Source organism: Prionailurus bengalensis, chromosome C1 (genome assembly GCF_016509475.1).
Source record: "Prionailurus bengalensis isolate Pbe53 chromosome C1, Fcat_Pben_1.1_paternal_pri, whole genome shotgun sequence".
NCBI lineage: Eukaryota > Metazoa > Chordata > Mammalia > Carnivora > Felidae > Prionailurus > Prionailurus bengalensis.
Genome location: NC_057345.1, coordinates 1608611 through 1636378, shown reverse-complemented (window position 1 = coordinate 1636378; position 27768 = coordinate 1608611). Strand labels below are relative to the sequence as shown.

At 65.4% G+C, this 27768-nt stretch overlaps 1 protein-coding gene across 1 annotated transcript in view; it reads right to left on the bottom strand.

Moving 5' to 3' along the window:
• Window positions 1–27276, bottom strand: part of PRDM16 (PR/SET domain 16) — a 315344-nt gene extending 288068 nt beyond the window's left edge. Inside the window, 1 exon segment of the mRNA XM_043573603.1 lies at window positions 27066–27276. Within this exon segment, the coding sequence (XP_043429538.1) occupies window positions 27066–27102 (37 nt within the window). The 5' untranslated portion in view covers window positions 27103–27276.
• Between the last annotated feature and the right edge of the window lie 492 nt (window positions 27277–27768).

The following is a 27768-nucleotide window of genomic DNA, read 5'->3' as shown; positions in this document are numbered from 1 at the left end:
AGGAGGAGGTGCTTGGCCAACGTTGGGGACACACGGGACAGAGCCGAGGGCCCAGCCCCCCAGCCCCCACGGGGACTCAGGAAAGCCCCTTCCACCCGAGGCCTCCGTGCCTAACGGGACCCCCAACGATGGTGCCGCTCGTGGTGTTCCCCCCCCCATCTGCTCCCCAGGTGACGAAGCAGGCTGTGCTGCAGGGGAGCCCCTCCTCCTCTGAGACGGGTTCCCACCCGCATTTCAGGGTAACCACCGGCTCCCGGGCCGTATCCCCTGGGAGGAGATGTGGGGAAGGGTGGCCCCATCGGCTCACGTCCCTGTCCACTGTTCACAGCTTCCTGACTCTTTTTCCTCCTGTGTTGAGGGCAGGGGGCATCTCTTCCTTTTAAACAATCAATGTCACCCGTTTTCTGACGCGGGCCGAAGGTCACGGCCCCATGGCGGACCCCAGAATATAGGAACGAATGCGTCCCCCAAGTTGGGAATGAATTCTTGAGCTTGTCTCTGCCCCCCAGCTACAAGCATGGGGCTCCAACAGGCCCGGGGTTTGGGGACCACCCGTCTCTGCGATGCTCAGGAAATACCCGGCAGCATCCCGGGACCCATGTCCCGCCCCTCGGCCCCCTTTGGTCGATGCCCAAACCAACCTCTCAGCCCGCCTGTGACATTGGTGACCCAGAGCCGAGCAAACAGGACTCCAGGGAGCCTGCGTCTAGCCCAGGCCTCCTGACACTGGTCACGGATGTGAGTGAAACGCCTTCCTCTGGTCAGCCGGGGCAGGGGGGGTTGCTGGGGGGCGGGGCTTATCCTCAGTATTCCCAGTGCCCACGGCCTCCCTGCGTAGACAGGTCCTTTCGGGCAGGTGCGTGGGAGAGGGAGGGGAAGAGGCAGCCTCCCTTTGCCCCTCCTCTCCGGCGAGGTCGATGAGTGCATGCTGAGTGCTGTGTACGGGGCCCCGATGGGAAGTTGGCAGATCGGCACCAGGGGACGTGGGCCCGGCCCTCCGGGGCCACACGGCCGGTGGAGGCAGAGATTCCCAACAGGCGGCGTCTGCCAGGGCTGGGGGCAGAAAGAGGCTGCAAAGGGGAGCCCCCATTGCCCGCAGGCCTGCCTGTCCTCCGGCAGCTCCCAGGGGCACCCTGTCTTCAGCTTGGGGCCATCGTCCCTCCCGCACAGACCCACGTGGGGCCCCTCCTCTGCCCCCGCCTCTTCCAGGTCAGCAGCGCCCTGCTGTAGACCCAGGTGCCAGCTGGAGTGGGGCTCTGGACACCCTAGGCATCCCCGGGGCGAAGCCCAGCCTCCGGCGAGGCGGACCAGGATCGGGGTGTTTTATCCTAAATTAAGTCGTGGCTGATCGAAGGTCTCGGCCCCCACGGACCCGACTCCTCTCCTGCTCCTTCTCCACCGGAAGAGGGTTTGCGGAGGGACTCGGGCGCTGCTCCTTCTGTGGCCGGGGGACATCGGCGTGCCTCAGGGCGGAGCAGCCCTCAGAGCGGTCGCGTCCTGGGCGGGGCGTGCCCCTGAGTTTCAGGGAAGCCTCCTCTCTGCCCGTCAGGTGGGCACAGGCCACGAAGGAGGCCCAGGGCAGGGAAGGGGGTCGTTACCCAGAACCAGAGACGGGACGGGGACACCGGGAGGCTGGCCGGGAGCCTTTGGAGGGGGGAGGGGTGTGACGCGTTCTCCCGATCGTGTCGGCTGTGGTGCAGGTGACGGGGCCGGCTTCCAGCTTCTGCCGGAAGACCGGGCCCTGACCAACCCCTGCCAGCGTGGCAAACTCTAAGGGACGTACGGGGACGCAGGGACGGAAGGCTCGCCGCTCGCAATTATTATTCATCATCGCGTTATCCTGGGCGCTACGAGGCGGGTGGGGGGAGCTGCTCCCAGCCCCCTCCCGGGTGGACATCCTCACACCCACCCCGTTGATAAGGAAGTAGACCTCGAGAGGTCAGGAAACTTGCCCAGAGTCACAGGAAGAGTGAAGGACCCATCGGGATCCAAAGTTTGTCCGGCAGAGCTGGACCTTGTGGCTGGATTCATGGAGAGCCTCCACTACCCTGCCCTTGACCTTCCTGTGGCCCCAGTGACCACAATACATTTGCAGGCCGTTCTCCGAAGCCGGGTCCTCACCCAGGAAGCGGCAGGGGCGTCTCCGACCGTCACGGTCCCCAGGGACACACACACCCGGGCGTCCAGGCTGATCTCGTTTGGAGGCAGCAGGGGGGCAGCAGCTCCCCGCGGGGAGAGCAGGAAGGGGCGCAGGGAGACGACGGCCTGGCTCCAAGTCACCAGCAAAGGGCCCCACTGGTCCTGCCGAGGACGGTGGCCACCTCGCCGTGGGACCGGCCCCGGGGGACAGGCCAGCTCGGGGAAACCGAGGAAGAGCAGGGCCCCGCATCACCCACACTCTCCGCTCTCCCGGCAGAGAAACGGCCTACTCACCGTCTGCCCCCGCTTGGAGGCGAAAACGCCTTCTCCGGAAGCTTCTGAGGCTTGCCATCCCTGAGCCCCACGCCTCCCTCCTCGCTTGTCTGGGGGCAGGAGAGGGAGGCCCTGACGTCCAGCTCCCACGATGCCCTCGACGTCGAGGCGGCAGTGACATCGAGGGAGGCCCGAGGCCGGCGGGGAAGAAGCCCGCGCTGGCGAAAGAGGAAGAGCCAGGCCGAGAGGGAAGGGGTTCTGGCCTCAGCCTTGAGGTGTGGGCTCTAAAACCAGACCCTCTCCCTCCCAAGCACGTGACCCGCCCCCACCCATGACCTCAATCCTTCCCAACTGGGGGCCTGGCTTGGGCAGCACTGGCCGGCGGGGCTCAGAGCAGGAGAAAGGACAGGAGGCCGGGGGGGGCTGGGGCTGGAGCCACAGGAGGGAACCCCCACGGGGGCGGGGGGTGGGGGGCAGGGCGTGTGGCGAGGAGAGGGCGGAAGGCCCTTCCCTCCATGGGGGGCCCTGGCGCCGTGGCCTTCCTTGGGCCCGCCGCACAGCCCGAATGGACAGGCGCCAAGGCACGGGGGAGACAGGCTGCAGCCCACTCCAGCCCAGGCCACGCGGGGGGCCCGGGCCATCCCCGGACGGAGGTCACCGGGCTGTTTGCGAGGGAGCGAGGGTGACTGTTTGCGAGGGAGCCCCCTGACCTGGGCTCGACCCCGACACCGAGTGCCCGTCATCAAGCCCACTCTGCTGAGATGAAACTAACCTCTGATTTGACCCCACGGACTGGCTGTGCGGTCCGGAAACAGTACGAGGCAGCGTCCGACCCACAGGCACCCCAGGGCCAGCCCTGAGCAGGTGGCGCCCACGTCCAGACAACCAAGTGACGAACGCGCCCCCACAAGTCACACTGACGCCACGGGGACACCCCACACGGACCCTGGTCTCCCGGCCCCAGCCCACGGCTGTCCACACACCCTGCAGGCCCGGCCGAGTCTCGAATGGGCACACGGTCCCCAGTAGCTGTCTGGACAAGGAGGCCGAGCCCAGGCTTTGTCCAAAATCCACCTGCTGACCCGGAACCTTGGTCGTCAGCAGCAGAGGGGGCCATGGGGACCATTTGCATCAACCCTCCGGCCCGTTTCCAACGCCGAGGCCGCACCCAGGGAGGCCCCAGGCAGGACCAGACTCCAGCCCTCACCTCCTGCGGCTCGCTGCCTGGCCTCATGGCCTCACTCCCTTTTCTGGAACCAGTTGCGACGTTCCCCGGGCTCTGGGGTCCTCCTGCCTCTGTCCTTCTCCCCCACTGCCCCGACCCCCGGCACAACAGCGGGAGCCGTGCCCACACGCACGCACCTCCCACGTTACTGATGGGGAAACTGAGGCACAGAGGCTGGTCTGAGCCTCAGCGAATTCACCCAGCTTACTCTGCCTTCTTCCCAAACCCAGAGGGTGAGCCCAGGCCTCTTCTGCGAGGACCCACCTTCCTCAGCGGCCGTGGGCGCTCCAGGCCCCACCAGCCCCGCTGGGGGTTTCTCCTCGCCCCCAAACGTCCACCAGCACCGGGGCCAGCAGCCAGGAAGGACGAGCCTGGGGCATCACTGCCCCCACTGGAGGCGTGGGCAGAGCTGCAAGCTGGCCATGGGCACCAGGCGGGGACACCGAAGGAGCCCTGGGGCAGCAGAGGGTCCCCGTGGCTCCAGCCCCCAGCCTCACCCCCGCCCGGGCTTTTCTCGCTGAAGACTGGAAATTCCCCATGCTGCCATAAAGCAGGTCAGTGCCTCAGGCTGCCAGGCCCCTGGGGCTCCACGACACCACCCACTGGAGGGAAGACTGGGAAGGAAGCCCCCCGCCCCGGGGCGCACACTCCGCCCCTGTCCCCTTCCCGGCCCTCGGGGCTCTCCCAGGGGTCAGGCGCCTGGCCCAGTGACACCAGCAGGGCAGGACCCCAGGGCCCGGCTGCGGGAAGCGGGGAAGCTCCCACCAGGTCTCTGTTCACTTCAGCAGGACGGCCACCAGCTGGCTGTGTCCCAAAGGCACAGCCCTCCTTCTGAGAGCAAAGCCCACATTCAGGGGATGCCCGTGATCTCCACTAAACGAATCTGCTCACACCAGTAAGTGCCACGCTCTCCTGGTCACCAGCGTGAAAGTCACCTGCCGGTCACTGCTCCCCAGAGCCCAGTGGAAGTGACAGCCACTCTCTGCAGGGTCCCCAGCCCGGCACTGAACCTCCACGGGGCCCGCAAGCCCTGCCGTCCCAGCCAGGGCTGCTCCCTTTTGCCCAAACTGCCCTCTGACCAGGTTCTGATCCCGCGGGGGGGGGGGGGGCGGGCACCATCGAGTGACGTGAGTGTATGTCCCTCTGTTCTGAGAATCCCACCTCCTCCCTGGAGATGCTTAGAAGCCATGAGACAGGACAGGCAGGCTGGGGGCCTGGGTGACCGCTGTCCCATCCCCCCGCCCCGAGCCCCGGCGTGGTGAGTTCCCCCTCCCGCCCGGCCCCCGCCCCGAGCACTCCGGCATCGGTTTCTAGGTCACCGGTGGTCACAGACCACACTGACTGCAACCACTGCTTTCCCCAGACCAAGGTGACTGGACTCAGCCACGACTTCTGTTTGGCACGTCCTGGAACACAGCAGCCTGACCACAGAATCACAGAAGTCCAAGTGCCGTGGTGACTTCGAAAAATTCTCAGCACTCAGGGGAATTTACCAGGACTCTTTCCTTATGTCGCCCACTCTCTGTCTAGGCATGTCAGGGGTGCACGGGCCTGACCCCATCACCCAGCCCACCCCCCAAATGTTCCCGGTCCTTCCTTGCCCTTTGGAGCCCATCGGTACTGGCTGTCCCTAGGCTGTGGCTCAGGCGGGGGTCAACATTTACCCACAATTTGACAAAGCTGTCGGCCCACGACACCCGACTGGCCTGGGCCCTGCCGGTGACATCGGGCCAGCCTCAGTCCTGGGAGGTTTTGGCTGGGGAGAATGAGGAACCACAGTGGACTCAGGGAAGGGACCATCGAGGTCACCAGCCCCGGCTCACTGTTGCTTCTTGATCACAGAGCTGGGCAACGGTTTCCAGAGGCGGGGACATCCCTCCATACAGTCTGAAGAGACCCACACGGCCAGACCTGGCGGGCTGCTGCCCCGTTGTCACCACCCGCTTCAAGATGCCGATGGCAGCTGTAATCCCTTCCTATCTTCCCCGGATTTTAAGTTTTGTCTTGAGATGTCATGGCCCCTCGAGACAAGCAGAGGCGGCACCCCCAGGCCGGGCCCCAGTCCTGGAGCAGCCGGCAGGTCCACCGGCACCTGGGCACCCACCTCGTGGCACCGAGCTCAGGCAGGGACCACCGGCCAGAGGGAGGAGGGCCCCACGGCCGGGGGGCGCCAGCACAGCACTCGTCCAGAACCATCCGCAAAAGCCCCCGACCGGCCCTGACTTTCCACTTCCCAGTCCCTGACCGTAGGTGGTGAGCATAGGGCTTTCTGTAACTAAACGGCACAGTTTTCATGGGCTGAAAAGGGACTCTGCCGGCACGCCCATCCACACCTGCCTGGACCGTTCCTGGGCCCGTGACTACAAAGCCCTCTCCCTGGACCCGATCTGTGACCCTGGAGTGCTGGTGGCCACCTCGGGGGCACGCAGGGTGCCGGGGCGCAAGATGAAGAAGGTTTAGGATGTGCAACACGCGGGATGGACCCCTCCGTTCCTGGTGGCTGCAGCCCCGGGGAGCATGCGGCCCCTCTGCCACGGGGTTGACTCTGGGGGGGGGCCTCACGCCCCCCACCCCACCCCCAGCAGGGGCAGCTCGCTCCATGCTGCCGGCTGGAATGCCTGCGGGGACGCCCCCGGGGCTGGCAGATGTGTGAGCTGGGGGACCAGTGACTTCAGTCCTAACCCCATCTGCCTCGGCAACCCCACGGGGCTCCGAGCGTTTCCAAGAAGTCCGACCTCTCCGGCTCCTCGAGGAGAGAACCCGGAGGAAGAGCCGGGGAGACAGAAGCTGGAAGTTCGGTTGCACCGTCATGGGAGAGTCGGCCCCCGGCAGCGTCCACGGGCCACCTCTGCTTCCCCCCTCCCTGGGCCTCGGGGTCCCCGCACGCACAGCTCAGGTACAGGAGGGCCTGCCTGGCGTGAACGTCCTGCGCCCTTTCTCACCTTGTCGCATCGGCCGTCTCTCTTCGCTCCCCGAGCTTCCTCTTGGCGCCTGGGCTTTGGAAGAGGAGGCTCCCATCCCGCACCCCAAGCGCAAGACTGTGGTGCGGGCTTCAGGGGAGAGCCGAGACCCTCCTGCACAAGCCGGACCCTGCTCGGCTCCTAGGTCCCCGTGCGCCAACAGGGCCCCCCGGCGCGGGTGTGGACGGCGGCCTGCCCAGGGAGCCCCGCTTCTGGACGTCTCGGGAGCCTTGACGTTGCCTTTCTGGTCCTCGAGGCTCACCAGAGAGCACCGCCAAGGCGCCCTGTGGCCCTCGGAGTCCAGTCTGTCTGGTGGCCCCCGAGTCCAGCAGGGACATCGCCCCTGCTTCGGGAAAGCTGAATCAGATGGGCTGCTTGCTCTCCAGGAAAAGACACTCCCAATCTGAAATCGGGGTGCCTCAGCCAGAGGTCAAAGGTGGGAAAGCACTGGGGGTGCAGTGGGAGGTCACCACTAGTGTCGCGGGAGCAGGCAGTGGCCAAACCGTGTCCCGGGCCCCCCAAGCCAGGGGCCGCCGGAGGCCAAATGAGGGTCATGGGTGTGAGAAGCCCACTGACAGGGACGCACGTGCGGCCGGCCTCCAGAGCGGGACACCTGCCTGGAAGGGGTACGGGGCCTGGCCCAGCGTCTTTGGGCAAAAATGGCCACTTGACCGCTGACATGTCTCCACCGTTACCTGGGCCACCCCAGGGGAAACGGGCACCGCCCCAGGCGCGGGAACAGGCACAGAGGGGCCCTGCGAAGCCCTGTTGAGCCACAGGCACGGTCCTCTGACCGGACAAGGCGGGTGCACGGCGGAGTCTCCCGGCTGGACTGCAGTTGGGGCGGGCAGGCGGCTCCTGGGGTCACCCCACCCTGTCCGGCCCCCCAAGCAGTCTGGATCCCCAGGGTCCCCTTCGTGCGGTGACACCTCTGGGCTGCCCGCCAGATGCCAGGGAGCTCGTCCACACTCTCGGTCCCCCAGGGGCCCGGCAGGTGGGACTCGCGGGATCCGAGCTAGAGAGCGGAGGGCAGCTGATGGGTGGGGGAGATGGGGTTTGAGCCCGGGCCAGGCTGGCACATGTCTGGGCTCCTAACCGCCTGCCGCACGCAGATCCGGGCTTCACGCGGCCGCGTTCATAGCGCACTTGTCCACACAGACCGTGAGCACCGAGGAGGCAGGACAGGGCCGAGGGGGCACCCCGACCGTTATGGGCACTGAACAAATGAGTGAGCGAATGGACAAATGAATGAAGCGGCTTCGGAGGACAGTGCTCACCCGTGCGCGGGCGTGGTGAGGTCGGCATGTGCCGTGGGTCCATTTCACCAAATCAAAACGCCTGCGGGGAGCCGGCTGGGGCTGCGGGATCAACGTCCCAGCATGGGGCTGGGCCTGGGGGAGACGCCAGGAAGGGGGGTCCGCAAGCCCCGCACACACGGCTCCCTTGAGTTTTCTGTGCCGCGTGGCTGTGCGGGAACGAGCCACTTGGGGAGCCGTGCTCCCCGAGAAAGCCATGTTTGGCCCCGTGCCTGGCAGGGGCGCTTCTGTTTCGATGAGTAAACTCTGTCCTATAAAAGGCTGATTGAACAATGTGCGTTTTATGGCCTGGGGACGTTTTATTTTTCCTGTGCAGGAACAGGGCAAGCTGCTGGGCTCACAGCCCTCCCGTCCCCTCCCGCCGCGTTGAATGAGCTCACAGACCCCCTTGAGCTCCAAGTAGGTGAATGGGCTCCTCTCTGGCCAGCTCCGCGGGGAACGCAGGCCCAGGCGGAGGCACCCTGGGCCGCAGGGACGCAGGGCTGGACGTGGGAGGCCGGGATCCCGCACCTCTCGGCCGGTACCGCTGTGCGGCCGCTGGCGTGTGACCAGCTTAGGGTCCGACACCCATCGTCTCCAGGCAGGGGTGACGGTGCCACAGCCACCCACCTCTGTCCACGTGTGGCGGGGCCACGTCTACGGAGTGCATTCCCCGGGGGAGGACGGATGGGGGACACGTGGCCGAGTGCCAGGCAGCCCTTCTGAGCACACGTGGGGAGGGCGTCCCCAGTCCCTCCAGAGTGGGAGTGGGTTCTGAACTAGAAGTCGATCCTGTGCCGATGGAGAAAGGCAGGACACGATTTGGGGCGGGGAGGGGGGTGAAGGGGGCAGCCATGACCTCCCCATGAGTGCTCCCCTCAAGGTCAGCAGGCCCAGCAGCCTGCCCAGAGACTCGGGGACTGGCAGCGGGGTGCTGCATCTCCTACAGGCGAGGCTGCCTGTGTCCACTGTCCCCCGCAGCAAAAGCACCCCCAGGAAGGGTGGGGCGTGAGGGGCGGCGGGCCGTCTGGATGCGCGTGTCACGTCCCCACCGGCTCCCACCCCAGCGGAGTGGACTTCTTCAAGCACACCAGAGCACACGTGGGGAGAAGGCCGTTTGGCGGGGTTGTGACTGCTTTCTGGAAGGTTCTGAGTGCCTCGGGGCCCCTATCCTCCAGCGCCCGGCCTGCCCTTCTCCCACAGGGAGACTTCTTGGCCGCACAGAAGCCCTGCGCGCACACCTCGCACCGACGGCGGCCGAGGTCAAACAGCCAGGGCAGCACCGAGAAGACAGAAGATAGACGATCCCGCCGCACGTTTAGGGCTCATAAATCCCCACTGCGCTGCTGGCTGGCTTTAGAAGGTGACAGGAGCAACATTACGAAACAAAATGAGGAGAGCAAGAAGAATGTAGCGCGAAGGCCAAAGAGCAGGGGCGCCGTGGGGGAGGGAGGGGACGCGGCTCCCGGAACCTGGGTGCAATCTTCGCTCAAGCCCAAGCGGGAGGCCGGACCCCAGTGCCGCTGACACAAACGCGCCTCCCTCCCCGGAAAATTGATTTGTCAACAACCAGAGACTCGTCCAAAGGCATCTCAAGGTTGTTGGTTTTTTTTTTTTTTAAAGGAAAGACCAAACCCGTGGGCAGCGTGCACGGTCGAGAACGCGTTTTGGAAGCTGCCGGGGCTGCTGTGAGGGCCTCTCTGGGCTGACGGTCGGGAAATGTGGGATTGGCGGCGGCCGAGGGGACGGCACGCAGTGGGCATTCTTGGCTAAGAATTCGTTTGGAAAAAAAAAAAAATCAAAGTTGGTTTAAATCTCTGATGAGCTAAAAAAAAACTCCTTCCCACGAACCCAAGAAATGTGCATTTCCTCATTTGGGGTCGCGTCGCTTGCCGAGCACAGGGAAGGACCCTTGACCTGACCCCAATGTGGTAAGTGGTTCCCGGGCGGGCGGGCCCCGCGGCGTAACCCTGGGGAACGGGGCCGCCACGGGGCCTCCAGACGGGATGCCCGGGCGGGGACCCGCTCCCCTCCACCCTGCAGACACCCGCCAGGCCCCCTTTCAGAAGTGAGCCTCACCTCACCCTTCACCTCCAAAGGCCGGGCCGGGCGCGCAGAACCCCCAGCGTGGGCTCCGCGTCCCCCTGCGAGCACGTGGCCCTGGGCTGAGAGCCACTGTCACTCGGATTTCGGTTTTTCCCTTTGCTTTGTTTTGTTTTGTTTTTAAACTTTCATGGGGGGTGGATGGTACTGTGTTTCAAATTGCCAAATTCCATCACTTAATTGCTTCACTACTGGAAATTCCGAGGAGGGGTTCTCACTTTTCGCAGAAAACTCCAGGCGCCGCCTCATTTCTGCCCATCTTTTGCCTAATTAACAGCATACTCCATAAAAATAAATAAATAAATAGGGCAAGCACCGACCGATGAAGCCAGGAATCTTTCCTTAGCTCGGAAAGGAAGTCTCCAGAGGGGAGGCACTTGGTAAAAGCCCCACCCTCGGGGTCTCAGGTGGGGGCGGCCCCCCCAGGGGAGGGTCTGCTCTGCCGGCCCTGGTTGGTACCGCCGCCCGGGGTGCCTTCTGCTCCCAAACAGGACCGGGGTCCAGACGGGAGCTCACCCCGGGGCAGGCAGGTCGGGCAGGGGCCCGGCGGGAGGAAACCCAGGCCAGGCTCTGGCTCCAGACATTTCTGTGCTGAGGGGGTGCGGGGCCCGGGGCCCGCGGAGTCGTCTGGCCGGAGCGGGCCTCGGCCTGAGGGGGAGAGCCGGAGCCCTCACACGGGACAGGAAGTGCAGGGTGACCAACCCCAGGCCGGAGGCCGCCGAGCCAGGGCGTCAGAACCCACGACGCCGGAGTCCAGGCCGCCCGCCCCGGCCGGAGACCCTGCACGCGGACGGACGCTGCCTGGTCACCGAGACTTCCTCGTGCACCTGTGCGCCCTGAGCACAGCTCCACTTCCCGGCCTACCTTCCTCCCCGGAAGGAAGGGGTCCGGGGTGCAGAAGCAGAAAGGCACCCGGCGGGAGGCGACCGCACAGTCGTGCCAGGCCACCGCGGCCTTCCGGGGCGCCCTGAATGCATAGGAGGCTTCGGGGCCAGCAGGTTTGCGGTCGGGTGCGGACAGCCGCAGGGCCCCAGAGCAGCTGACCCAGCAGTCAGCCCGCGTGTATGGACTGCAAGTCTCAGGACCGGACATGCTCCTGGGACTCAAGAAGCTTGGGGCAGGCAGGCTCCCCTGGAGCCCCCGAAAACCTAGGGGGGACATCCCGACCGAGGGCTTCCTGCCGGCTCTGTGAACCGGGCAGGCCACCCCAGGCTCCCGCAGACGACCAGCCAGGGCCCCTTCCACGGCTCCAGGAGGACAGTTGGTGTGGGTGCACAAGCCAGCCCGTTCTTGATTCAACCACAACCCTCCAGGATCCCCCGTTTCTCAGCGGACACTGAACGAACTGGGAAAGGCAGGGGGGGCCGGTCGCACAGGCTGGGGGCGGGGGGGCGGGGTTCCGCGGGCGTCTGCCTGAGGCCAGAGCCTGGACTGCTGGCCCGGCAGCCAGCCTGTGAGCACAGACGGCACCCTTGGACGTAGGGTCAGGACGGACGCGCTTCCCTGGGCGGAATGTCCAGCTCTTGCCCCGGGGCGGCTCTTCCCTCCTCCCCCCCTCCTCCCCCCTCCCACCGCAGTTTAGAGCCACATCCAGGGAGTTGGACCTGACCCATCCATGGTCCTCCCAGACTCCGCTGGGCAGCCAGACGAAGCTTTGTCCTTGGGCTGCAGGACGATTTGAACCCCATGAGGCAGAGAACCCCGTCACCGCAGTTCGAGAAGAACAGGGCCCGCCAAGACGGTGCATGGCCCGTTCGCGTCCTCGTCTCTTCCAGGCCGCGGGGCTGCCCGCACATGCTCGGTTTGTGCTCACTTTCTGCCTGCACTTGGACAGGGCCAGTGGCGGGTCCCGGGCACCAGCCCCCAGAACAGCGAGATGCGTTCCTGTCCACGGACAAGGACAGGAATGAACCGAGGACTGAGGGGGGCAGGAAAGGGGGCCCGAATGCCCCGTGGAAGCAAACCCCAAGCGCGCCAAAGCCTGGCCAGCAGCCGCGCCCGGCGTGCGTGGATACACCCGGCACTTCCCGCCTGCGGCCCGCAGACGGGCACCCAAGAACTGCCAGCCTCCCCGCCTGGCCTCCCCACGGCAGCGGAAGCCCACGGGACGCCCCCAAGCAGCCCGGTCTGGGAAGCAAGACGCCGCCAGGTCTCTCCAGACTTCGTGTTTTCTAAGCGGGCGGGAGCCCTGGGTCTCGGCAACGGCAGACGCAGCCGGGACTCAAATTCTCAAGAGCAAAGGCAGAGCGGACGGTGCCTCCCTGGCTCAAATGTCCCGGGCCAGCGGCCTCCACTCTGGGCCCGCACCTCAAATTTCGGCGACGGAGCGGCCACAGAAAGCATCCCGCTTTATCGGTGGCCTGCGGGAGCTCTATATCACCGTGGCCTCTCACCCCGACATTCCACGCCTCCCAGGGGGGCAGATAATCCCACAAAGGGCCTCATGCCAGAGTCCCCACGCTTTCTCCAGTGCTGAGAGCTTTGACTTCGTCAGCACTGGTTCGCGGGAATCTCCTTACTGGGCCCCAGGGTTCAGATCGAATGTCCTTTTGAAAGGGCCAGAGGGGACCCTGTGCCCCTGCTCCTGTGTCTGCGTGACACCAGATCCAGCCCGTCCCCTGGTGCTTTTGGAGGCCACCGCCTGTCCCACCCTAGAGGCAAAGGCCCCCGACACCCCCAGGGCCCTCGAGGACCGCCGTCCCTGACGAGGGAGGAAGGAAGGGCCTGTCCCCTGGCCCAGAAGATGCCAAGACCCTTTGTCCCGCAGGGTCCCACGGACTAGTGCTTGGACTCGGCTGTACCAGCCTCCCTCTCCTCCTGACCCAGCGGCAGCTCCCTGCAGGAGGGTCCCTTCACTCACCCGAAACGCGCTCTGCTCGGATATCTACATGCACACCCAAAAAGTGTGCGTGTGTGTGTTCCTGCACGCGTGTGTGTGCATGTGCGTATTTCTGCATACATGTGTGCGTCGGTGTTCCTGCACACACGTGTGCACTCGTGTGTGTGTCAGTGCACGCACAAACTGATTACAGGAAAGCCCCGTTATCCTGTGGTCCCCTGAGCAAGTCCTAAGTTCGTCCCTCTGGATGTGCAAAGACGCTCCAAAGCAGACGTCAGCTGGATGACAGGGAGAGAGAAGCGGCTTCCCTCCTTTGAGGTTTGGGACCTGCCACTCGGCGCCCCAAAGCCCTCTGGCAGACAGCTAAGCAAAAGACCCCCAAAGTCAGGGCTCACGACAGACCCTCGCCCCTTCCCCGGCTGTGCCCTGTCGGACCCTGGCAGCGTGGCTCCCCACGGTCCCCGACTCCTCTCCTCCTGGGAACTTGGGGGACGGGGGTCCCCAAATCCAGTGAAGACACCTGCGGGGGTCCCCCTGAGCACAGCTGCCCGAGGCAGCCGGACAGTCAGCGGCTCGCGGACGGCGGGCTCAGCTCCTAGGGCCAGGCGCGTCCACCCAGGACCAGAGCCCTCTGCCTGCTTCCCTCACTCTCCACTCACCACAACATCATTTCAGATGAGCTTTCTCATCCGTAGCCTCTGATCCGGAGGCTCCTACGCCCCGCACAGTCCCACACATCTGCCCTCAGGCAGGTGCAAGAAAGTTCCAGAAACCCCAAAAAGCCGCCGACAAAGACATCATAGCACTGATAATGCCACGTTCATGGGCCCCCCCCATACACCATCCCAGCCTTCTGCCTCTTGCCCCGGGTCCCATCTGAGCCGCTCAGGTGAGCATCCTGCCCCGAGAGGAGGGGAGAGGCGTGGGGCTCACCCCCACTGAACGCACACCAGGAATGTCATCCTTCCAGCCAGTCCGACCCTTCTCGTGGCTTGGAAGGGACAGAGGCGGCACGGGACCCCCACGTCTGCCTCACTGGGTCCTGGAGAAATTCCCCGGCCCTGCAAGGCGGGCTGGACACGTCAGGGATAGAGGGCACGTGGCACCCGCCCTCGGCCCGTGCTCTGTCCGGACCCCGCAGAGACGGGATGGGTCAGGACCCAGGAGCTGACCTGCGGGGACAAGGGTGCCGTGATTGTGACCAGGGTGTGTCCCCCAGTCCAGCCCCGGTAAGGGTGCAGGATGCTTCCCGGGGGCCCCCTGCTCAGCTTCTCTAAAACTAAACTCACCCTTGGCCAGGGCCTCCTGAGGGGACTGTCCTTGGAGCCCAGCACGTTGGGGCCCAGTCGCCCTCAGGGGTCTGACTTATCAGCAGGTGTCCTGTCTCCCTCCACTTCGGCCAAGGGAGACCCCAGATGGAGGGTCAGGATGGCCTGGAGGGGCCCTTGCTGGACAGACAGGGGGCATACGAGGGGCAGGACATCACCCCTGCAGCACTCCCTGAGACCACCCTGATCGCCTTCCCTCTGCTGGGGCCACAGGAACCCTGGGGCCAGCCCTCCAACCCAGGCACCAGGCAGCAGCACTCTGCTAGCAGGCGGCCCATCAAGTTCCTCTGCTTTGTCCAAGGTCAGCTGACATGACGGAGCCACTCACGCCATTTGGGATTTGGGAAGCGAACGCCAAGACTGCCTCCGAGGCCGGGAGCAGGCGGCCCTCAGGTCCGAGGCGCCCGGTGGTATCGCTCACGGGAGCATCCACCACCGCTCCTGGGGCACTGTGGCTCCATCGCCCCAGCCCTGCCTGCTGAAGGCCTCTGCCTCTGGGCCGGGCAGGTGGGCAGGGGGGCGGGGGGGGGGGGGTCGGCTTGGTTTTGCTTTCACAGATTCGGTGAGCGTCCCGGGCTTCAACGGGAGAAGGCATCGTGGCCCCTGGGTGGCCCTCCTGGCCCTGGCGGTGCCCCTCCCATGCGCCCTGTGGTGGGGGCCAGCACGGCGGGTGTGGGTCCCCGGGAGGTCCCGGTGTCCCGCCACTGCGGGCCTTGCCAAGTTGTCTGTGGGTCACTTCCTTGCATGCCCCCTGCCCCCCCTCCCCCGGCCAGCCACGGACACTGCAGGCGAGGCTGAGGATTATTCCAGGGCCTGGCGAATAAGGAGTCAGGGTTCTTTGTCAGAGAAGTCGGGCTGCGCCCCTCCCCGCCCAGCCCTCTCCCTCACGGTGCCAGGCGGAGTCTGGGGGCCGAGGAGCGGCTCCCGAGGGGCACCTAGGACCGGCCGGGGCAATGGGCTTCTCACCCTCGTGGCCATGGCCCCTCCCCTTCAAACGCGAGCACAATGTCAGCATCAGGGGGCAACCTAAAACCCCCGTGAGGGAGATCTTGGGTTGCAGTGAAGAATGACCCCTCTCCAGGCTGCCAGCCGCGGGGGCCACGCGGTGCGGCCCAGACGGGCCTCGGACCAAGGCCGCCACTGTAATTAGCAGAGGAGATTCAATAACAAACAGCTTTGAGCGGCTTTATCTAACCTTTGGAAGGTAAGATTAACACCTTCGATGGAGAGAAAGTTAAGACTCCGGGGCCCCTTTGCTTTGCGGTTCGGACTCCCAGCCGAGAAACGAGAGCCCCTCCTGGGCCGTCTCTCTACCCCCGGGGTTTCTGAGGACTTCTTTCCAACAGCCCGGGTAATGCTTTTGTTCCCCCCTCGAGTGTGCAGGCACTGAACCGCACCGTCCCGTTACCCAGGATGCGCGCACACACACACACACACGCACACGCACCAGCTCCTTGAACACGGCTGAGGGCTCCCCACGTCCAGACGGGAGCCCCCCCATCTCGCCAGCTGTTGTCAGAGATGCCGCGTCTCCACAGGCCCGGTGGAGACACGAAGAGTCCCCTCTTGTCCCCGACTGGCTCGTTGCTGCCCAGATTTCACTGGCCCGGAAGAAGACGTCGACCACGCTCCTTGGAACAGAAATCCGTGATCCGTCCACCCCGTCAGAAGGAGGGCTGGCCCTGCAGAGGCTCGCTGCCCGCTCAGGCTGCTGACCCGTGTTTCAGAGCACGGACCGTCTGCAGAGCCGCCGACTGGACTTCGGAGCTCTGAGGACAGCACGCGGCCTAGCTTAGCGGGTCTTATTTCCAAAGTACCGTCAAATCACTTCCAGGGAAAAAATCGATCTGTCTCTGACAGCTTTCCTCCCGCTAACGTGATAAATAAATAATCAGCCACCTCGTTGGGCTGTTTCATTAAAGAAAGGGATGGCTGGATGGGCCGAGGCGGAGGACCGATCGGAAGGCAGAGTCCGGCTGGTGCCCCCCACGTTTTATGACACCATTTGTATTTTGTCAGTCACTGGCTTCACGCTCGGCCCGAGCCGGGAACTGAATGCGCCATTCAGAGAGGCACTCACAGGAGTGTTATTGCAATTGAATATTTTCGCACACAGACACATCATTATCTCGGAACCTGACACTGCGGCACAATTCTGTGATTTTTCGAGAGGCCCTAATTTTTCCAAATGTGAGCGCTAGGGCCCGGGATTATCCAAACACCTCCTGCTTCTCTTTGTTTCTTCCGGGGGGTTGTAAACGTGTGGGGAAGTGCCCCCAGATTGCCTGCGCTCCACCTTTGAACTTCTCTGTTCCCTTCCCTTCTCCCACAATGGCCAGCTGCGGACGGCGCTGGGCCCGGCCGCCACAGCCACGGTTCCAGACACGGCGGAGAACTGAGCAGCGTGGGGGGGGGGGGGTGGTGGCGGGGGAGCCTCTGTGCACAGCACAAGTGGGCAGGGACAGGACAACGTCACTGACAAAACAGAAAGAACAGCCTGAGGGTGAGTCTCACTCAGACATGAGACCCACGCTCGGACACAGGCGCACACGCACGGAGCACCTGCTCGGTAGAAATGTCTGTGCGCTCCGGGGCCATCTCCGCACACAGGCCAGATGAAGGGGCTGTGCCGGGGGCAGCGTCTCCCACCGCCAGCCGCGGCTCCGGCCGACAGAAACACCCCCCGGTTTTCAGGCGGTTCAAGAATGCACTGACTTTCCCAGGGATAAGAGCTGGGAGGGCTTTGCAAGGACAGCCAGGTTCCCCCAGGGAAGCATCTTGGCATGCACGGGCGGCAGTCTCCAGGAAGGGGGCCCAGCCGTGGACACGCACGCCGCACCCCGTGCTGGTCGCTACAGTCTAAAGCAGCCCATAAACTCCCATCCGAAAGGGACCCCGGGGGCCTTCCGGCAACACGGGGCCCTCCTCTGAGCTGACGGACGGGCGCCCCGGAAACAGTGCCCAGGACCGCTCGGGATTTAACCCTGACGACAGCAGCATCTCGGGGCTGGGCCAGCAGGGGTGACCGACAGCCACTTGCGAACCCGCCGGCTAGAAACGCTGGCCAGGTCAGCACAGGCCAGAGATGCTGGTTTGCAACGCAGCAAAGACCTAAGCGTATGGCTCTCCCGGGACCGAGGGAGAGAACGGGCCGCCTGGTAAAAACGTGAAGTCTGGGGAAATGGCCTGAGTCTGCACCTGCACCTGACCTGACCTGACCAGGAGCGCCATCTGAGGGCCCTGCGGCCGGGAGGGGGGAGGCATGGGCACGCACGAGGGTCGGCACCCTGCGCTTGTCCGCGGCGGGCAGGGCTCCCCTGTGTTCACCATTTGGGCTCCTCCGGTGAGCGTAATTTCCAGTCTTTGTTTAAATGTTTTATGGACCGATGTGGCCGGGCCTCCCCGATGAGGCTGTTACAGCCCATTGAGCAGATACAAATGTCTGCGCGCCTTTAAATGCGTGCCCCTTTCCCTCGGAGACGCAGCCAGAAGGGGCAGTGGCAGTCTGTTCTGTAAATCCATATTTCGGCATGATATCGACCGCCAGCTTCTGAATATAGATACGGGGATCAAACTGTGTCACAGGAAAGGGTTCTCAGCCGTAGCAAGTCCCCATTCATCACGCGTCCACCCAGGCACCTCCTCTCCGTGCCCGAGTGTTGGAGGTGCCCTGCCCGCCGTGGGTGCCAGGGAAGCCCCACGCGTGCCAAGTGAGCCACTGAATTTAAAACAGAGGCACACAGAAGCAAAGGCAGACGAGCAAAGCTCCTCTCCGGGCATCTCTCCCTCATGTCCCCTCCTTCTGGCCTTTTTAATCTGAAATAGAGTCACTAGTCGGCTCCCGCGTGGACGCCGGGCCAGGGACACCCGAGAGGGTTTGCCTCCGGACGCGCTGAGGCTGGGGGCGGCCTGTTGGTCTGATCTGGCTTCCCCTCCGCCCCAACAGCTTGGACACGAAAGCCCAGACCCTGGGGCAGCGACCCGTGAGCCCCCAGACTCGTCACGCTGCCCAGAGCGTGGCGACCTGACACCTGTCTCTGGGAGGCCACCCCACAGCATCCTGCAACCGTGTGGCACTCGGAGGGAGCCCTGCACGCAGTAGGCCCAAGGACAGCGTGTTCCGCTCCAGGGCAGGAAGGAACAGACAGATGGAACCGAGCCCCCGAAACACACAGAGGACCCTGAGCTCCTGCAGGAGCGGGGCGGGGGAGGGTGGGGGGCTCTAACGAGAGGAGAGCTGGCAGATGTCAGCAGCTGTTGGAACCCAGAGACTGCGTGAGGATAGGAAAGGTTTGGGAAGGCAGCGGGAGGGGGTGGCTGCCCTCGGTGCAGGCTGCAGGTCAGAGGGGCCAGATGAGACCCCAGCACCCGAGCTTCCCAGTTTGAGAATAAAGACAAGCTGAGATCTCGTCCGTGTGTTTTATTTCATGGCCGAGCCGTGCGCAAGAACCAAAGCGGACCTTTGCTGGCGCAGAGCAGACCTCTGGGTGCTACGGCTTTGCACCCTCGGCCTGACTGGCACACACGTGTGCAAGCCTGCACGCCCCCACCGCTCCCCCCCCCCCCCGTGGGCCCCCCGGGTGACCCTTGGGAAGGCTTGGGAGCCTGGGGACCAACAAAACGTCTCCCCAGGCAGACGCGGGGGACGAAACCCAAGCTCTGACTGCCGGTCTGAACGGACTATGAATTCTGCCTCGCTCCCTGCCTGGCTCCAGGATCCTCCCCCCTCCAAACCCCATGCTGGACCCTTCCAGAACCTTCCACGCAGCTCAAGGCTGGGGGACAAGTTAGACGCACGTGCACACAGGTATTTGTGGGGGCGGGAGGGTGAGCAGGCAGGCCCCGCACCCCTGCCTCGGCTCAGGCGGAGACAGTCAGGGGAGAGGATAGGGCGGCAGTAAGGTCGGGAGTCACGCTGGCAGCAAGGGCAGGGCGTGGGAATCGGGAGTGGGGCACCCACGGTATGAAGCCAGGTTTCTGGGGCCAGGACGGGAAGCCCCCAGCCTGCCCCACGGCGGCCTCAAGTGCAGCGTCCAGGTCCGGGGCTTGACATTTGCAGGAAGCATTCGGCTTTGTTATTCTTTCTCAAGTAGGAAAGCAGGCAAAGCCATTCACTTCTCGACCAGGTAGCACCTCGAATGGAAAGAGAACGGCCCGAGGGCACACGCTGGGTAGGCGGAGGTCACGTCAGCGGGACTGGTCCCCAGAATTGGGATCTGGGGACACCTGGCTGCGGCGCGCCCCACCCAGCCCCAGAGGCCACATCCCTGAGGAGCAGGAGGGGGCTCCAGACCTAAGGACGCCTTGCCTGTGTCCCCGTCAATGTCCTCCCATCACCCACACCGGAATCCATTAGAAAACAGAAATGTGTCCAAAGTAAACCCATCCAGGTGAGTCAGGAGGCCAAGGAGTAGGGCCAGGGGTTAGCCCTCCATGTGGCCAGAAAAGCCCAAGGACGTCTCCAGGAATTCCCCGAGAATCCACTTGGAAAGCCTGGGCACCCCTCACATGCCCCGGGGCACTGCCTGGGCCTGGGGAGGAAGGCCCTCTGGAAGGAGCCCAAGGCGAGGCTGAGCCCGCCTCCTTCCCTCCCCACCTCCACGCTGAGAAAGGCCCACCTCGAAGCTCACCTGAGAGCCAGGAGCCACCTAGGAGCCCCGTTCCCCACCACCCTGCGCCCAGGTCTGTCCCCCCGTCACCCGCCATGCCACCTGCGGGGTCAGCTCGGGCTGGGCACGGACGCCCGCGGACACTGCCGACCCCACACACAGCCCATGCGCTGGGGGCGCACCCCCGTCCCAGCGCTGGGCCGCCACGAGAACAGCAGGGGTCTGGTGAATTGTGCGGAGAAGCCCCACCTCGGACTCAGAAAGCACGTGTGTGAGGGTCACCGATCCTCTCTCTTTCCCGCGCAGGGGTTCACCGGGGAGCACGACAGAAGCTGCTCCTGGCTTCCCCAGGTTTGAGCGGGAACACCGCCGTCCCTGGGGGGAGGGTTCGCTCCCACGCCCGTAAAACCCTAAAGCCAGGTGTGTTTATGGGTCCGTCCGCCCACCGGGGGTCGGGGGGGGGGGCGGCGGGAAGGTCTGTGGCGCCAGCCTCGGGGTCCCCTCTGGCCCCGGACAGATTTCAGAAGTGTCTCGCTACATGTGACGGTCCACGTCAACACCGGGGTCGGACCAGCACGGAAGGAGAGGCGAGACCCCACATCACCAGGTTTGTTTAAGGACGGGCCCCGCCATCTCCGCCCTGAAAGAGGAATATTTGGGGTTGAAAAGGGCCCGGGCGTCAGAAAGTAAAGCGGACAGGGATGATGCAGGGCCTTCCACGGAGGAGAGAAAATATTCACCGGGACCCAGCCATGTTCTAAAATGATTATAAATTATTTTAACAGTGCCTTTGCAAAGGGTTATAAAAACAGCCATAATATATTTTTTTCCTTAGATTCTAGAATTACCAGTGTGACAGCTAATGCAATAATGATTTGTTTCAAATGCCAGTGTTTAAGCTGTATAAAGCTGATTTTATACATTTTTCCAGTAGGCCGCATTGTAGTTAATGAAATTAAACACTCCAATCGCATTTGTCCCCAGGGGACGAGGAACTGTACACAGCACTGGTTTATTTTTTTATTAAAATAAATTGCAGCCAGCACGATGGACTTAATTGCAGACAGAATTGAAAAAGAAACATTCCATTGATATAATTAAGCCAATTTTCATGGACAGAAATAGTTATAGTGGATATAAAATAAGCAAAGCCTTCACCAGAATCTGACTTCCCTCCTCTTTTGCACAGAATGTTAACTATTAAACAAATATGTATCTCGGAGCCGAGGCACCGCTCTCTCGGAGCTCCGGGGCACTGTTCCGGAGTCTTGGGAGAGGCCGGCCAGGCGGGCCAGCCAAGGATGTGATGGCAGAAAAGCCAACACAGAGAGTGGTGGGGCAGGAAGAGGCCTCCCTCGTCGCGTGGGGGGCCCACAAAAGCTTCGGGGCACTGGCCGGCCCAGGGTGGGTACCGTGGCCCGGGGGGTAGCCCGTGAGACGCCCAGGCTTAAGCAGCAGCGGCCGATTCCGGGCTGGACCTCCAGCTCCAGCTCCCAGTTCCTCCCGCCCAGTGGCTGAGGTCCACACAGCAGCGGGCTCCACCTCTCCCTGATTGCCTTGGGGGAGGGGCAGTGATTATTTCCCTCCAGATTTGGGGTGGCAGCGGGAGGGTGAGCAGGCAGCCCCCACACCTCCGGCCTCTGCTTCGGCGGAAGGCAGCACCTAGAGGGTGTCAACACTTCTGCCTTTCTGCACCTGCCCTGGGGAGAGGACTCCGGGACCCAGGGGCTGGAAAAGCCCAGGGCGAGCGTCCCGCGCAGCCTAGGGAAGAGTCCAGGCCCGGGCAAAGAGAACCGGGCCTGGAGGAGGCTGACGACACAGTCAGCCAGCCGCATTCCCGAGCGGGAAGGACACCGATGTCCTATTTGCCGTTAAAGACCAGACCTGTTATAGGCTGAGCACTGGCCTTGGGAGAACGCTTAAACCTTGAGACAGTTAAAAAAAAAAAAAAAATCCTGTGGAATCAAGTGCAGCCTGCAGGACCCTAAGGAAGGGGGCGGGGAGGGGGTGTGAAACAAGAAAGCTTGGGGAGCTTTGCCTAAGTGGCGTTCAATTTCATCCCTAACTTGCTGTGTGCCTTTGAATGGGCTAGTTGACCTCTCTGTGTTTGGGAGTTTTTACCACGAAAAGTGGTGCCCATGAGGCCGAAATCCCTCCTCCCCGGGTCAGTGAGAGGAAGTGGGGTCACGCCCAGTAAGCGGACCAAGAGCGCCTTTCAGGGATCCTGGACCCTCCCCTGTGTCCGGAGGCTGCGGCTGAGGCAGGGACCGGGGCATCGGCTCAGGCCGCAGGTCCTTCTGGGCCTCCGGGGGCAGGTGCTGGGGCGAATGCCCGAGGAGGGGGGGTGGTGGGGACCAATGGGCCACCCGGGGCGGAGCTGGAGGAAGCATCCCGGGAAGGCAGGGTTGACGGATCCGCAAAGCCAGACCTCCACCCTGCGCTTGCTCATCTCAGCATCTCCCCCCTCCCACAACGCCCGACAGACACCCGCTTGAAGCGCTCTCTGAGACTTCGTGCCCAGATCCGCAAAGCCACCTGGACGGGGACGCGGGCCTGCCCCCCACAGTGTCGGGGTCAGGGTCAAGACTCAGGGAGTTCAGGCACAGAGCCCGCCCTCCTCCATCCAGGAAACGGAGAGGTGGGGACCCTCGGGGACCGACCTCGGCCCTGGAGGAGGAGGGCGCTGCTCCCGCGAGCTGGGCTGGGGCGAGGCGCGCCCCGGCCGCTGCTGCCGCCAGGAAGCCGGCTGCGCTGTGTAGACGGCAGCGCCGTTCGCCCCGCTCGGTAGTTTGCCGGGACTTTGTGAGCGCGGAGGACAGGGGACTTCGGCAACCATCCGCTCGCCCTGGGGTCCCCAAGGCCCCGCGGCCCGGCCAGCCCGCGCCAGTGTGCAGCCCTCGCGCCTGCGACCGCCGCCGTACCGCGCGGCAAGGCCCGGGTCTCCTGTCCCTTCGCCAAGTTTCCTTCCCGCAGGGGGACAGCGCCCAGGCTGTCCCTTGTCCTCCCGCGCCCGCTGCTCGAGCTGTGGCGTCCAAGACTTGTTACACGGGTTTGATTCAAAACCTGATAAATTGTCTCTAACGCCATTTGAAATTTTTAAACGAAATTATTCAAAAGATTTTTAATCCTGGATAATTTTTGTTGAAACTCTAATTATACATCACCTTAATTACCAGCCCCAGCCCCCCAAGGATCCTTAATTGCCTCCTAATTGAATAAAACAGGGGGCTAATAGAGCCCACAGCCGCCCTGCGAGCTGGTGGCCTCCCCCTGGGGGCCCGGTGGGGGGAGCCTCTGGCTGGCCCCACCGCCAGCACCGGGCCTCGGGACCAGCTCCCCAGCTCCGAGCTGTGCCCAGAAGGGGAGCTCAGGGCGCTCGGGGCCATGGGGCCTGAGGGTTGGAGGCCCAGCCCGCACCTGCTCCAGACCTGCAGCCGACCAGGAGGTTGCAGGGCGGCCTGGTGGGGACCTCGGGGCACATCCAGTGCCCTTCCCCTGGGAGCCCGCTCGGGGGTCACTCAACGCACAGCACTTGGCCTCCGCCCACCCCCTCCCCCCACAGGCCTGGGCGCCCAGGCACACCCGCAGGGCCAGTGTGGAAGCCGGAGCCCGAAGGCACCCGGCGCGCGCACTGCCGCGGGGCACCTGGCCTTGGCCGCCAGCCCTGCACCCCGCCCCTCCACGGCGGCCTCCGCGTTTTCGCCCGAAGCGGGGCGACAAGCTGCACTCCGGCCGGACATTTCCCAGCACTGCTGCCCTCGCAGGCGTCCAGACAGGAGGCCGCTGTCCTGGCTCCGGGGAGAGAAAACTGGTGGAAGGGGCAGACCTCCCCTGGCGGGCAGGCGGGGGGAGGGCAGGGCCCAGCGGGGCGGGAGCCTGGCCGCTGTGGCCGGGGACAAGGGGCTCAGCCTCCAGCCGCGCTCCCCTCACCCTGTGTCGCACACACACCTTCCTCACGCGCACGGCGCTGGAACTCACAGACGAGACGCGCCAAGTTGGACGTCGGGCAGAGGCAGCGGGCCCCCCAGGTCGGCCCCAGGGGCTAGGCGGCGGGCGCCCCGGAGGACGCTAACCCCGGGCCCGGAATACGTGGGGTCTAGGAGTCTATCGCGCCCGTGGGGATCAGGTCTCAGGCGCCGCTCTAACGGGGGCCGCGGCGGCCGGACAGTCTCTGGGGACGCTCCTTCCCCTGCACGGGGTCCCCCAGCTGTGCTAGCAGGAGGTCAGGAGGGGGGCACCTTGGCTGGGTCGACCCCCACCTGTTCACCTGGCTCCCAACAGGGGCAGAAACACAAAGCTTTTGTTAGGCATTTCATTTTTAAACGTAGGGCAGGGACGCCTGCGATTCCCCGCAGGCCGGCGGTGCCCTGGCCAGCGAGAGGGCACTCTGGTGGACCGCCCCCCCCCACCCCCGGTCCTCACCCTGCCCGCAGCTGTCTGGGCTCACATCGAGGAGACGGTGAGCACGTCAGTGGCCTCTGCCCTTGGAAAGCTCCATTCGGAGCCCCCGGCGTGGGCCCCAAAGGTGCTACCAGCTCAGTAAAGGTGCTACCAGCAGCCCCAGCAGGGGAGCCCCCTGGAGTGGGGTCCAGGGAAACACAAACGAAATCACGGCCCCAGACGCACCCCCTAAGGCAGCCCCCGCGCTCCGACTCAGGGACTGACGCTCGCTGACCAGGCTGTCCTTCCACGTGGCCTCAGGCACAGCCCAGCCCTGCACGCTGGCCTGATGACCATGACCCCTCGTTCCTCCCCCAGCCCCCCGACCCTGGCCGGGAGGTGGCCTGAAGGTGGGGTGGGGGGGGGGGGGCGCAGATTCTGTCGGCCGCCCTGGGGCTGCCCTGCTGCCTCACATTCAGGTAATGGAGTCAGGTCCCCAGGGACGTCCACATCTGCTTAAAATATTGTCCAGTGAAATGAAATTCCTCAGCGGATCCAGGGCCCGGTGTCAGGCAGGCAGCCGTGGCCCTGTGCCTGCCTCGGCCGCCTTCCTGAGGAGGGCCGAGAGGGGTTTCCAGTTCCTGCCCCAGTGTGGGCTCCAGCTGGGTCTGGGCCTGAGCCACGCGCTGTGCTGGGCTCTTCCTCACGCAGGACTCCCAGGAAGGGGGAACCTGGGCTCTGCCCTACCCTGGGGTCTGGTTCCCTGGCCTCAGGGCTAGGGACGCCGCAGGACGCTGCCAGGAACCCGTTCTGGGTCCTGAGGGGAGCGGGCAGCGCAGGCTTCCCCACCTGACAGAAGGGCTGGAGGCCAGATGGGTGGCCCGCAGGGGCGTGGGACGCTGGCTGTTCCCGGGGCTGCTCTGGGGGCACTGAGCCGGCCTCTCGCTTGCGGCGAAGGCCCAGGGAGAGCGCCGCGCTTTCCACTCTCTCGCTCAAAGCTTCGGCCCCTTCGAGAGCCCGAGGGGGCAGCTCGCAGCCCAGGGGCGAGACTCTGAGAAAGCCCGCTGCGCTCCCGCACAGACCCCAACGAGCACGGGGACACCCACACCCCACGGCCCACGGGCCCACAGGTAGTGCAGGCACATCCCTGGAGCAACCAGCCAGGAAACACTGGGGCCTTGTTCGCACCAAGAGGGGCCAGAGATCACAGGAGGCGGAGGAGGCCCAGGCTCTGAGCGCGGGGCAGGGGAGACGGGCTGGAAAGGGGAGCCTCGAGGGGGAGCCCCGCACGGCCCCCGGGGGGACTCCAGGGGCGCCCGGCAGAAGCCGGGAGCTGCTTTTCCCCCTGGCGGGCGGCGGGTGCCTGGCCTCCGGCCGGGCCGCCGGGGCGCAGTCCTGGGGAGCCGGGCCGCCCCAGTCGACGGAGCAGAACTTCTCGCGAAAAGTGTGGGCAGTTTCTGGCCCACCAAGGCTCGTGCTCAGGGGCTCAGCCGCCGAGCGGTGAGGCTCGGCCTGGGCCGGGCCGGGTCGGGCCCGGGTCAGGCCGGAGAGCAGCGCGCTGGACGACCTGGTGGCCGGGCGGGGATCCCGAGGGGGAGCGGGCCGGGCGCCCCTGCCGCGGGTGGGCGGGCGGGCGGCCGGCGGAGGAGGGGGCGGCGGGAGCAGGCGGCGCCGGGTCCTCTCCGCGCGGCGCTCGCCGCTTCGCTGCAGCCGGGCCTCGGCCGGGCTTCGGGAGCCGCGCTCGCCCGCCCCGCCGCGCCGCCGCTCCCACCTGCCCTCCGCCCGGGGCCGCGATCCCGGGCCCGCGGGCCTCTCGGCCGAAGGTGCCGGCGGCCGGAGCGCGGGGGGGCGCGGCGGGGCGGGCGGCCGGGCGCACCGGGCCGGCGGCGAGGACCCGGCCGGCGGCGGGCTGGGCGCGCGGAGCCTGGGGCTCGGCCCGAGACGGAGCGAAAGAGAAAGTAAGACCGGGGACCGGGCAGCGTCGCCGGGGGCAGCCGTGTCCCCGCCGGGCCTCGAGGCTGTGCCGGGCGACCAGGGGCAGGGGGGCTGGGGAGAGGGGAGGGGGGGGCGGGTGGCCGAGCGGGGCCGAGCGGGGCGGAGGGCGGCGGCAGCAGCGGGTCGGAAGGCGGCCGGGTGGGGACCCTCCTGCCGGAGGCACCCGCGCCGGGGCTGCCCGGGCCACGGAGGAGCGCCCGCCCCCCGCGCGGGGGCACCAGTCGGGAATAAACTTCCCGACCGCAGCTCCAAGCCCAGGAAAGAGTCTCCATTTTGCTCCCCAAGTGGCCGCGGCTGTCCCGCCGCCGCCACCCCTGCCCCTGCGCCCGCGAAGCGGGGTGGACGCCGGCCCCGCGCCCCCTCCTCCGCCCCCTCCCCGGCTCGGGGTCTCCCTCCTCTGCGCCCAGCTGGCGGACGCCAAAGGCGGTGCTCTAGCGCCCACTATTTCAAAAGCCCGGAATATGATTTGACCAGGACTGAGAGCCACTCCGAGAGAGAGAGGGAGAGAGCGAGCGAGGAGGAAAAAGTTGCTCTACCCTTTCGTCAACTTTTCGCTAACTTTCGCTTTTCGCTCCCCTCCACCCCCAGCCCTCCCCCTCCGCCCCCCTCCCCGGCCCCCACCGCGCGCCTCGGGTTCCCGGGCCCGAGCGCCTGACACTGGGGGTGGGGGGGGAGGGGGTTCGCGAGGAGGGGGCCGGCGCCTTCGGGGAGCGCGCGGCCCGGGCGCCCCGAGCCTCTGCGCCGAGCCCGGCCGCCCCGGAGCGCGGGAGGCGGAGCAGCCCCCGGGGCCGCGCGGCCGATCGGAGGGCCGGGAGCCCAGGGCGCGCCGGCCGCGCCCCGACGCGCACCCCTGGCCCGGGCGCCCCGGCCCCGCGGCCCGGACCCGGCGGCGCGGCGCGGCCGAGCGCGGGAGACTTACTTTTGGCCAGCTTCCTCGCCCTCGCCTTGGATCGCATGGTGCCGGCTCGCGGAATCTCTCTCCTCCTCCTCGAGTCCAGAAGCGGCTACACACTATCTTCATCTCCGCAGCATTGTCAGTTTGGACACCTTCGCACATGCGCACAGAGCACTCAATCTGACACCCCTCGCCGGGGCCAAAAAAACTTTGCAATGTATTCATCATCCTCATCGTCGCGCCGCCGTCGCCGCCGCCGCCTCGGCGCGGGATTGGGGGGCTCTCCTCGGCCTTCCCGGTCTTCAACTCACTTATCTCTCCCCCCCCCCGCCCCCTCTCCCCCCCCCTCCCTTTTCGGCGCAGCTCGGAACTGGCCCTTTAAGAAAACATTCTGTGCACGGCGCTCCCGCCCGGGGCCCGCACCCCGGACACTTTAAAAGGACCCAGGTGGCCCCGGAGGCGAGGTGACTACTCCCCCCCCCTTCCCCTGCGCCGCGACGAGCGGCTGCTCCCGCCCCGGCCCGGGCCGCGTCCGCGCCGCCACTTCCTAGAACGGGGGCCGCGCGCGCCGAGAGTTCGGACGCGGGTCTGGCTGGGTTGCTTCGTTTTGTTGCATTTTATTACCGATTAAAGAGCCTCGCGTTCGCCGCCGCCCCAGCCCGCTCCTGTTCCCGTGCCCCCCCCCCCCCCCGGCCCGGCCCGCCGTCGCCCGAGGGGGTGTCCGGGC